Source organism: Entamoeba nuttalli, assembly GCF_000257125.1.
Source record: "Entamoeba nuttalli P19 unplaced genomic scaffold asmbl_6475, whole genome shotgun sequence".
Classification (NCBI taxonomy): domain Eukaryota; phylum Evosea; order Mastigamoebida; family Endamoebidae; genus Entamoeba; species Entamoeba nuttalli.
Window position 1 is genome coordinate 1,393 of NW_008578097.1, and position 10,860 is coordinate 12,252.

Sequence of the window (10,860 nt, forward strand, 5' to 3'; positions counted from 1 at the left end):
AAATAAAAAAAGTAAAACAATAAGATAATAAAATCAAATGAAAAGAAAAATAATTCATAAAATGAATAAAATGCTTATTTAATTTATTCTCATTTCTAAAATTATTCAATAACTATGATATTTATTTAGTTATATAATTTTATAATGATTTATTTTTTGTTTAAACAATAATACAATAAAAAACACTGTATATTACCATTACTATCAGTACTGCTTATATTCTTACTTCCATATGTCATAAAATAATAAAAATAATTTCAAATTAAAAATTATACAACTAATACAAATAGAAATAAAATTTATTATTTTGTTATTTAAAAATAAGAAATATGAATTGAAACTTCGAAAAAAAGAAATAAAAAGAAGATTAGAACTTATTAACATTTACTTATCTTTTTATGACTGATCTTACCATTATTGTCCCAACATACAATGAAGCTGAAAATATTGAACAACTCATTATACAACTTGAAGATACTTTGAAAGATATTAATTTCGATATTTTAGTTATGGATGATAATTCCCCAGATAAAACTGGAGAAAAAGTCCAAAGACTTAAATCTGAAGGACATAAATGTAATGTTGTTATTCGTACTGAAAATCGTGGATTGTCTCCAGCAGTTATTGAAGGATTTGGAATTGCTAAAGGAAATGTTGTGTTGGTAATGGATGCAGACCTTCAACACCCAGTTTCTGTTGTACCAAAATTATATGAAGCAATAAAGAATGGTGCAGAAGTAGCTGTTGGATCAAGACATTGTCCAGGAGGTGGAATTGAAAATTGGGCTTTTCATAGAAGAGTAATTTCATGGGGTGCAGCTCTTCTTGCACGACCATTTACATCCGTGTCAGATCCAATGAGTGGTTTCTTTGCAGTTAAATCATCAATACTTAAAAGAAGTAAACTAGAGGCAAAAGGATATAAAATTCTCCTTGAAGTTCTTGTTAAAACAGGTGCAAAGAATGTAGTTGAAGTACCAATTATCTTTACTACTCGTGTACATGGAGAGTCCAAATTAACTGGAGGAGTTATGACTAATTATCTTCTTCATTTGTTTTCATTGTTTTGTTATCCAGGAACATGTCCACTTCTTAAGTTTATTGTTGTTGGAGGATTAGGAACTATTATTGATATTCTTATATTCACTCTTCTTGTTAGTATTGGACTTCCTGGTGGATTTGCACAAACCCTTTCATTTATTGCTGCGTTGTGTAATAATTTCTTCTTAAATTCACTTTGGACATTCCCACAACAAGTAGATGCAAACCAAAAAAAGAAACAATTCATAAAGTTTGGAGTTGTTTCATGTGTTGCATTTATTATTCGAAGTTTGTTATTTAAACTTGGAAGAACCTATGTTCCAGATGAATTCCCATACATTCAAATGCTTCTCTTTGTTGTCATTGGTACTGTTACAATTATAAACTTCATTGGATCAAAATTGATTGTGTTTGCATAATCAATAAAAAAAAAACAGAAGAAGTTATTTAATTGAAATACTTTAAATTAGAAGAATTAGTTTAATAATTTTTTTTTTAATGTTTATCCTTGTAATTTTGATATTTCTTCAATAAATTTTTGATAATACTCTGGAATACGAATAGTACATTTTCCTCCTGAATGAACAATAGTAAATCGTTCAGGATCAGCCTTTTTCATAACAACTTTAGAGATAGTTTCATAACTAATATCATCAAGGAGTGTAATTTTATTGTTATGAATTTCAACAATTAAAATAGAAATTGTAGTTAATACTATAGTTACAGGCTTCCAAATCGTTTGTTTTCCTCCTATATTTAAATAAGAATTATATTTTGATGATTCTTCTATAAGTTCTTTTAAATAGTTATCGTCTTCTTCTTCACTATTATCATCAATATTTTCTTCAGTATTAATATTATTTTCATCTTTCATATTTTCATTTACTTCTTCATTCTTTGAAGTTAATTGTTCTTTATCCTCAACTTGTGTTGGTGGTGTTTGTTTTATTTCTTCATTTGTTGTATTTTGATTTTGAGAAGTTGGTTGTTGATCTTCCTTCTTTGTATTATTTCCATATAAAAATCCGATTAATCCATGTGTTAGTTGTTGTGTTTTTTCTACAGTACTTTGTGTAATACTTTGTTTTAATTTTTTAGTACCTTCTAATAATCCAAAATTTAATGGTTTTCCTGTAGTACATAAAGGACATGTTTCTGTTTCGTGATTCATCAATTGGAATCCTTTCATATTAGCTAATGCATTTTTGTGATATTTTAAAAATCCTTCTTGCATGATACTCACTCTCTTAACTCCTCTTTTAGCAAAATCTAAACCAATCATACTTAACTCACCAATGTCAGGATTCCCATCTACAGTATCATCATCTCCAAATAAAACAACATGAAACGTTGAATTTGATTGAGTCAGAATAGACAATTCATTTTTGAAAAGGTTTTCAAGATAACTACGATCATCTTGTCTTTTACTATAATCTAAATTAATTGCAGCTGCAATAGTACCAAGGTCAAAAGATTCTTGTCTTCTACAATCAATAAATAAATAAGGAAATTGTCGATTAAATTTATCATTAATGATGTCATTAACCAATGGAGTTAAGAATAATGATGATGTTAATGATTTAGAAAAGATTTTTTGATATGACTCACTATTATTCATTATGCCAAGAAGAATACGATTAAATGATGATGCTGTTGAAAGACGAATCGCTTTAGAATATGCAATAATAGTTTTTATGTCATTAATTTTTAATGGTTGATTAATAACATTTAATACACCTTGGTGGTCTTTAGCATCTAAAATCCTTTTCCTTAAATAAATTAAGTAGCCAACAACACAATAAATATATAATGTAGTATCAGGAAATGTAATGAATTCATCCCACATTTTTGATATTATATCAATTGAATCACACATATTTATACATAAATTAAATGCAAAGGCATTAGTATATTCAGTAGGTTCTATTCTATTAGTGTCAAGATGAATTGAAAGAATAGGATCATGATACAATAATAATATATGAATCAAATTTTGTAGACCTGTAATAATAGTAGGATAAAGATGTTTATAAAATGGATGAAACTTATATATTATTGACTTTGTTATCCCACATCTCATTTCAATACTTTCTTGTTGAAATATCTTACTAACAACAGCAGCAACATCAACAATACAATTAAAGAAAGGTTGTGTTCCAATTGGATGAATTGCACTAGCAATTTTATTTGTTTCTTCAATTAATATCTCATTATCCTCAACAATCCATTTTGAAACATAATTGCTAGTTATTTTTTCTTCAACAATTTCTTTCTTTGGCTGAAGGAATAACTACTGTGTAACTTCTTTTTGTTTTTTTTTTAATAATTGTATAATGGCAAACTTTCCATATTTCTAATCTCAATGTTTCTGGTATTCCAAATTCCCTACATAACTCTCTCAGTAAAACGACATCAATAGAATTAATTGCTTCTTTCATATATTCAATAGCTCGTTCAGGTATTTCCATTATTAATTGAATTTTAAGTTTTATAAGTTTTATCGTTAAATTTAGTAACATAATGTTATATTTTTGATTTTCTCAAAAAAATGATTTTTTTCTTTTATTTGTTTTATAAAAATATAATGTAATATATAACACAAATAATTAGTCAGAAGATTCTTTCTTAATTTCAACAATTTCAGGCTCATCATTTGGATCAAAGAATTGAATACTTGATTCACTGGATGTAATTGTTATAACTTGTTTTGGTTGCTCTTCATCAACAGAAATTATTTCTGACATTCTTCTTTTATAACATAATGGTGGAGTGTTAGTTCTTTTAACAAAAGACTGACTATCTTCTTCATTAAGATTTAACGAGTGCAAAAGACTCTCAGTTTCTATTGACATTCTTCTCAACTGAATTTCATTAGGAGGTTGTTCAGTGATTTCTTGATGAGGTTGGTGTTCTTGTTTTTTAGTAAATGCAGGTGTCATTACCATTGCATCAACAGGGTCTAAGTCTTGAGGAATATCCAAAATTCTTTTATAATTTGGTTGACTTTCTATTGGCTCTAAACTCATGCGTTGAGGAGGAATAGCATCAACAATATGATTATCTCCAATAAGTTTTGAGTTTGTTTTAATACTAAATGTTCTTACAATAACAGCATCAGGCTTATTTTGAAGAATCATTTGACTAGCAAACACATCTTTAGTCGAGTTATTATTAGTTTGAGTTGGTGCAGTAGTTCTAAATTGAGGAATTGAATATTGTTGACTCATATTACGAGAAGCTTTTCTAGTAGGGATATGAATAAATTTACCACTTGACATTTTACTTTCAACTACTTGGTTCTCTTTATTTAATTCTTCACTTTTAGTTCTACATTTTATAACTGATTCTTTTTTAATGTCTTGTACTTGTTGAGGTTCATGTTTAATGATTGGGAATTGACTAAATTGAGCAAAAAAATCCTGTAAATCTTGCTCCCAGTTTTTGTCTGCAACTACAAGTGATTTTTTCATCCACCCAGATAACATTTCTTTCACTGAATTTGTTGAATATCGTTTATCAAATAATAAAAATGCTCCATAATCATTAATATGTCTAATTACTCTACCTACAGCTTGATTAACTGCCCTTAATGCTTGAATTGAATACCATTCACTTCCACTAAGACAATCAGAATTTTTAAGGTTTTCATGATTATTATATTCTCTCTTTAAATTAACATTAATATCTCCTAACGATGGATAAGGAATACCAACAACAATAACAAGCCTTGCCATATCATCTCCAAAATCAATTCCTTCACTTAATTTTCCTCTAAACACACCTAAAAATACAGCACCTTTTTTTGATTGTATTTGGTATTCTTTGAAATCCTTTTTAAATTCATTTTTATCTTTTGACTCAATAAAAATTGCTTTAAGTTTATTTAGTTGTGTATATATTCCATGTTGTTTCCATAATTCTACTATTCGATTTAACATATTATAACTAGAAAAAAAAACTAATGCACCCCCACGGCTTTTACTTAAAACTCTGAACATTGTATCTCCAGCTTGTTCTATCATTTCATTGTCTTGACTCGTTTTTTTAGTAAAAATAAACGACTTTCCAAGTGAACTTGAAATAATTATTCTTCCAAACACACGACTTGGAGGCACTACGTGTTCTGTTGAAAGCATCCGATAACCAGGAGAAATAATGAAGTCTTTATATACATGCTCTTTTATGTCTAATTCTTGTGCCATAGCTTTCATTGGGCTTAATGTTCCTGAAGCAAAGATAACTGATCTAACCACCATTTGTAACAACGACATTGGCAAAGATGGAGAAAGACATCTAAACAACATTTCTCTTAAACCATTATGGTCAGTTACAACAATTTTAAAAAATTTAGTCAATGTAGGTGTTCTAAATACTTGGATATAAAAAAGAATCATTTCTATGTATTGAGTAGTAAAAGAATTAATATATCTTATTGCATGAGGCTCTCGTGTAAAAATATCTAAATCATCTAAGTCATCTACTACTTTGATATACTCAGAAATTGCTTCTAGGAGTCTTGAAGAAGGTGGTGATCGTTCAACAAAAGGTAAAAATGCTTGGTCTTCAAATACCCCATACAGATAGTGTTCAGAATCTTTATATGGCAACGATCTATTTTTCATCCAAATAGAAAAACTTTCTATAGTGGAAATAAGTTCTGTGAGAAGAGAAATCGTAAGAAAATTTTCTGGAATTTGTTTGACTCTCTTTTTATGAAATTTAATTGTTTCAATAGTTTGATTCAATAACGATTCAGTAAAGTTAAATGTTAACGAATCCATAAATGCATCTTCTACATTATGTGCTTCATCCATAACTAAAACAAACTCACGTTGATGAGCACTATTCTGGTCAATAAGAAAAATATCAGATGAATGACGAATACTAACACTAGTAACAAAATTATATGGACATAGTATTAATTTACTTCTTACTGTTGCCCATCTTGCATAATAATAAGGGCATAAGTTATGCTTCTGACATACTTTGACAAGTTCTTCTTGTGGTTTAATAATTCCATTTAATTCTTTATAAACTGCTTGACATGCCATAACAACATGAGGTAATACTTTTCCATCATCTCCAAATGGCCTATAAGGACATGGGTTAATATGTTTTAATTTTAATAATAGATTCGGTTTTGCTGTGCACCAATAATTCTTATCATCACATGTTTTAATTGGATTATAAATACAGTACAAGTCTCTAGAAGCTAATACAATTCCTTTTATATTTCCAATTTTCTTTGTTTCATTCACAACTTGAGCTAATTGATTATGGGTTCTTGAAGCATAAACAACTCTCATATCTGGAAAAGTTAATGTTGAATGCAATAACACTAATGTTTTTCCTGTTCCTGTTGGACTTTCCATTAATAAATGTTTTCCTTCTTTTACTGCTTGTTGGATTGAATTCATCATTTCTATTTGAGGTTGGTATGGTGGTTGATATGGAAAACTTTGTACCAATGATGGTAATGTTTTATCATAAATAAGATGTTCAACATTTTTACTGGTGGTAGTATGAAGTGCTTTGTTTAACTCTTTAATCAAAGGTAACTGAGTTGCTTGTTTTTCATCAGCAAAAGTATCAAGACTTTTTCTTGGATCAACTTTAGTACTTGTTAAAGCAGGTTGGTATGATGAGGTGATTGTATTAAATATATCTTCTTCATTGATTGGTTTTTTTGTATCATCATTATCAATACTCATTCAAATAGAATTTCCAATTATTGAGGTTTTTGTTATTTCATTTCATTTTTCTTTTTTTTATTACATAATTATACTATTCGTAATTTAAAAATATCAGTTATTTTTATTATTTTATGTTATTTATAACAAAATAATCTAAAAAAGAAAAATTAAAATTAAAAACTTCAAAGAAAGAGAAAGAGATGGAAGTAGAAAACACCACAAAACCAGAAGTTAATGAAGAAGATGAAACAAAGTTATCCATTGGAACTAAAATTGACAAACTATTTGTTGAATTAGAAAAAGCATTTAATGAGCAAAATAAAGAAGAAACAGAACGTTTACTTCAAGAAACTAATATACTTATTGAAAAAGGTGGAGATTGGGATAGAAGAAATAAAAGAAGAGTTTATGAAGGATTATATCTTGTTACATTTAATCGAGATTATGCAAAAGCCTCAGAACTATTAGTAGGATCAATTGGTACATTTGCAGTTAATACTTTAATGACATTTGAAAGGTTTGTGTTTATTGCAGGTGTTACTGGAATTTTAATTTTTGAAAGAGGCAGAATGAAAAAAGAAATTTTAGATAATTCAGATGTTATTGGAGCATCAGGAGAATTTAAATGTTTACTTAATATGGGAAATGCCTTATATAAAAGTGATTATACTACATTTATTAAAGAATTAAAAGAAGTTGTTGTTCTAATGATGCAAGACAATATTCTAAAAAAGTCTGTTGATTGGTTTTGTAAAGAAATGAGAATTAAAGCATACAAACAAATCATGAGATCATATTTAGCCGTTCGTTTAGATGTTTTTGCTAAAGAATTTGGAGTTACTACTGACTTTATTGAAGAAGAGCTTGAGACATTCATTTCACAAGGACGTCTTGCTGCTCAAATAGATAAAGTAAATGGTATCGTGATGAATGCACATAAAGACAAAAGAAATGAACTTTATGTGAATTTAGTCAAAGAGGGAGATATTGTTGTTGAGAAATTACAACGATTAGAGCGGAAATTAGAATAATACAATTTATGGTTTTTTGAATTTTGTTATTTTTTCTTTTAGAACTTTAAAAGCGTCATTCTCACAATGACGGAAACAAAAGAAATTAAACAAGACATTAACAGTTATGAAAAATTACTCCTTTTGGATACAGAAAACTTAGCTTCTTTTCAAAGTGATGACCAAAAAGAAAATATTATGTTTACTGAGAATCCTAGTAATGAAATAATAATTCTGAAGAATAGAATCAATGAGTTGTTATTTCAGAATGAAGAGCTTCTTATCAAACTTAGAGCTATGGAACATTTATTTAATGAAAAAAGACAATCCCAGAATTCTAGTTTTATTCAAGTCATTAGAAAAAGATTACTTGAAAAATGTAAAGAAAGTCATGATCTTGAAGTTGAAAAAAATCATGTGATTGGAGAGTATGAAAAGATTAGTGATGCTTATGTTGTATTAATGAAACAAGAACAAGAAAACTCTCAAAAGATTAAGTTTTTTCAAGAAGAAACAAAACGTCTAAACGAAGAGTTAATTAGTATGTCTGATGAAAAAAGTCAATTTGAAACAGCAATAAGCCTAAAAGACCAAGAAATATTAAGACTAACAAAATTAATAAATTTAGACCAGAGTAAATTATTTTTGATCAATCAATTAAAAGAAAAAGACAAAATTATTGAAGAATATCAACAGAGAGAAAAAGCAAGTATTACAAAAGATAACTTAAAAAAGAAAAACATATTAGAACAACAATATGACTCATTTTATAAAATCACGTGTTATTTAAAATCACTTCATATCATAGAACGAATTAATAGAACTATTTCTACACCAAATCAAATTTTTGTTCATCAAAGATTGAAAAAAAACAATGAAATAGAACTTATTATTTTTTGTTCTAATCCACAAGTAAAGTTTGTTCTTATTCATGAAGTTAATAATTTAATTAACAACCAATTCATTTCTGGTGCAATGTTAGTAGATGGGATTTGCTCTATTTATTGTTCAAAGGGAATATATCATATTTGTGGATATTGTGATTCTCTTCACAATATTATTTGTAAAGAAATAACTTTATAAAGAAGAAAAACATCATTAAGTTACATTTTTAATCATTTATATCATTCTGTTTTTGTACAGAGTCATAAATATTTAATAGTCTATTAACTACCTCACAATAAGACTTACACTTATATTTTTTTCTAAAGTCTTGTAACTCTTCAAATGCTTCTAATGTAACTCGGACTTTAGGAAATTTCTTTTCATCTTCAATGAATTTTTTGTCTGTTTTTTCTTCAAGACTTACTTTCTTTGGTTTAGTTTCTATAGTCCCTTTGTAATTATCGTCTTTTAATTCTTTTAGCTCTTTACTAAATTTTTTAGGTGTTTCAGTTTGAGTGGGGATATGGTTTAATTCAGATTCATCAACAACTTCTATGACGAGATTTCCTTTAACTAGGACTTTGACAGGTCGAAAACAATTCATAAAATAAAAATAGTTGTTTAATGAGATTTCGAGTGGTTTCGAGGTAATTTTAAACCCACAAACACTAACAAAAGTTCTATTTTGTAGTTGCCAAAAAGAAAATGAGAAAATAAAAAACAAAAATAGAAAATGAAGTCATAAATTACAAAATAAAAAATAAAGAAAATTCATACAACGTCTCTATAAATTCTAGGTGTTAAGCATGGAGTATAATGATCATTTAATGCAGTTCTTGGAGGAGAGAAAGTACTTAATCTAACAGAATGTATTGATATTTTAGATGAATTTTTAATAGTCCTCACAGAGTCAGAATGGAAAGGCATTAATGGAGAATTTTGTTCATCAAAACTAATTGAATGAACTAAAGGTTTTTTGGTTTCTAATGGTTTTAAAGTTTTAAATAATTCAGGTGAATATTTATCAATTAATCCAATGTCAAGGTTTTGTGTATTAATTGAATATACTATAATAGTTGAATGGTCTAATTTACCTGGTAAACCATCTCGTCTTCTTTTTGTTGGATTATTTTGATGAAATTCACGTACTGTTTGAGTTATTCCAATAGTATAACTACATAATTCTTCAACTAATGAATTTAAATTTGCACTTCGTTTAATTCTTATTCCAAGAATTTCATTCATTAATTGATCATAAGGTTTTTTCTCTTTAATTATAGTAGGGTCAAAGTTATCATACATACCATCAGTAAGGGCAAATATTAAATCACCCTCTTCACACTCACAAACTGCTAATTGACTTCCATTAATAATGTCTATTCCTAGTTGATTATTTCCTAAAGCCGCAATACATTCTTTAGTTTCATCAATTGAATGATGACCAGTTCCTATTATTTTTTTTACTTTACACTCTCTTAAAGAGTAATGAAACAGTCTACAATCACCAACAGACAAAACAACAGTGACTTGTTGTTCATCTATTAAAGTACAAGATAATGCTACAAGAAGGGTTGTTTGTGCGTTATTATTAGGATATGACGAACAGATCTATAAATGAATTTCTTTCAAGTCTTTGAAATATTGAGAGTTTGAATAAAAATAGAACAAACAATTTGATGTGCATTTGCTATTGTTTCGACTAACAAAGAAGCAATTTCTCTTAAAGTGCTGACTGTTGTTATATTTGATATAACAAATTCTAATGAACTTGTTACTGCTAATTTAGCTGCAAATGAAGGTTTATCTCCCCATCCACAACCATCTGCTAAAGCAATGAATGTTGCATTACTAAATCTAACAATTCCAGCCTTATCACAATTAGGCTCTCCTTGTTTTACTCCATTAATAATTGGGTAAGTAGATATTGAAGCCATTGCAAAGTGTTGATCTCTTGATTTAATTGATAAAGTATCAGTAATAAGATGTTTAGAATATTGTTTGTTATTAATTCTTTTGATTTCTTTTTTAGGGATTGTTTTAATTTCTTTTTGAAATATCTTTTTAAAATTGATAGAGTATGTTTGATGCATTTTCTAACAAAATGTATTTTGAGTTATTTTTTTTGTTCTTCTCTATTTTTAGCTTTTTTTATTTTGTTTTTTATTTCATCACAAACTTTAAAATATCTTTGTTGAAATATTATTACTTTTTATTCTATTGTCATCTCATGA

At 27.7% G+C, this 10,860-nt stretch overlaps 7 protein-coding genes across 7 annotated transcripts; 3 read left to right on the plus strand and 4 right to left on the minus strand.

The window, feature by feature from the left end:
- Positions 1–398: 398 nt before the first annotated feature.
- On the plus strand, positions 399–1,460 carry ENU1_154950 (dolichol monophosphate mannose synthase, putative; the record flags this gene model as incomplete). Its single annotated transcript, XM_008860700.1, has 1 exon — positions 399–1,460. One exon carries the CDS (start codon positions 399–401, stop codon positions 1,458–1,460), a length of 1,062 nt encoding a protein of 353 aa, XP_008858922.1.
- Positions 1,461–1,543: 83 nt separating this feature from the next.
- ENU1_154960 (hypothetical protein) lies at positions 1,544–3,509 on the minus strand (the record flags this gene model as incomplete). The annotated part of the gene is made up of 2 exons (XM_008860701.1): positions 1,544–3,331; positions 3,384–3,509. 2 exons carry the CDS (start codon positions 3,507–3,509, stop codon positions 1,544–1,546), a joined length of 1,914 nt encoding a protein of 637 aa, XP_008858923.1.
- A 138-nt stretch (positions 3,510–3,647) lies between these two features.
- ENU1_154970 (DNA repair helicase, putative) lies at positions 3,648–6,752 on the minus strand (the record flags this gene model as incomplete). The annotated part of the gene is made up of 1 exon (XM_008860702.1): positions 3,648–6,752. The coding sequence occupies one exon, from the start codon at positions 6,750–6,752 to the stop codon at positions 3,648–3,650; it is 3,105 nt and encodes a 1,034-aa protein (XP_008858924.1).
- A 182-nt stretch (positions 6,753–6,934) lies between these two features.
- ENU1_154980 (proteasome regulatory subunit, putative) lies at positions 6,935–7,765 on the plus strand (the record flags this gene model as incomplete). Its single annotated transcript, XM_008860703.1, has 1 exon — positions 6,935–7,765. One exon carries the CDS (start codon positions 6,935–6,937, stop codon positions 7,763–7,765), a length of 831 nt encoding a protein of 276 aa, XP_008858925.1.
- A 66-nt stretch (positions 7,766–7,831) lies between these two features.
- On the plus strand, positions 7,832–8,827 carry ENU1_154990 (hypothetical protein; the record flags this gene model as incomplete). Its single annotated transcript, XM_008860704.1, has 1 exon — positions 7,832–8,827. The coding sequence occupies one exon, from the start codon at positions 7,832–7,834 to the stop codon at positions 8,825–8,827; it is 996 nt and encodes a 331-aa protein (XP_008858926.1).
- A 28-nt stretch (positions 8,828–8,855) lies between these two features.
- ENU1_155000 (hypothetical protein) lies at positions 8,856–9,233 on the minus strand (the record flags this gene model as incomplete). The annotated part of the gene is made up of 1 exon (XM_008860705.1): positions 8,856–9,233. One exon carries the CDS (start codon positions 9,231–9,233, stop codon positions 8,856–8,858), a length of 378 nt encoding a protein of 125 aa, XP_008858927.1.
- Positions 9,234–9,400: 167 nt separating this feature from the next.
- On the minus strand, positions 9,401–10,719 carry ENU1_155010 (hypothetical protein; the record flags this gene model as incomplete). The annotated part of the gene is made up of 2 exons (XM_008860706.1): positions 9,401–10,237; positions 10,300–10,719. 2 exons carry the CDS (start codon positions 10,717–10,719, stop codon positions 9,401–9,403), a joined length of 1,257 nt encoding a protein of 418 aa, XP_008858928.1.
- Positions 10,720–10,860: the final 141 nt, after the last annotated feature.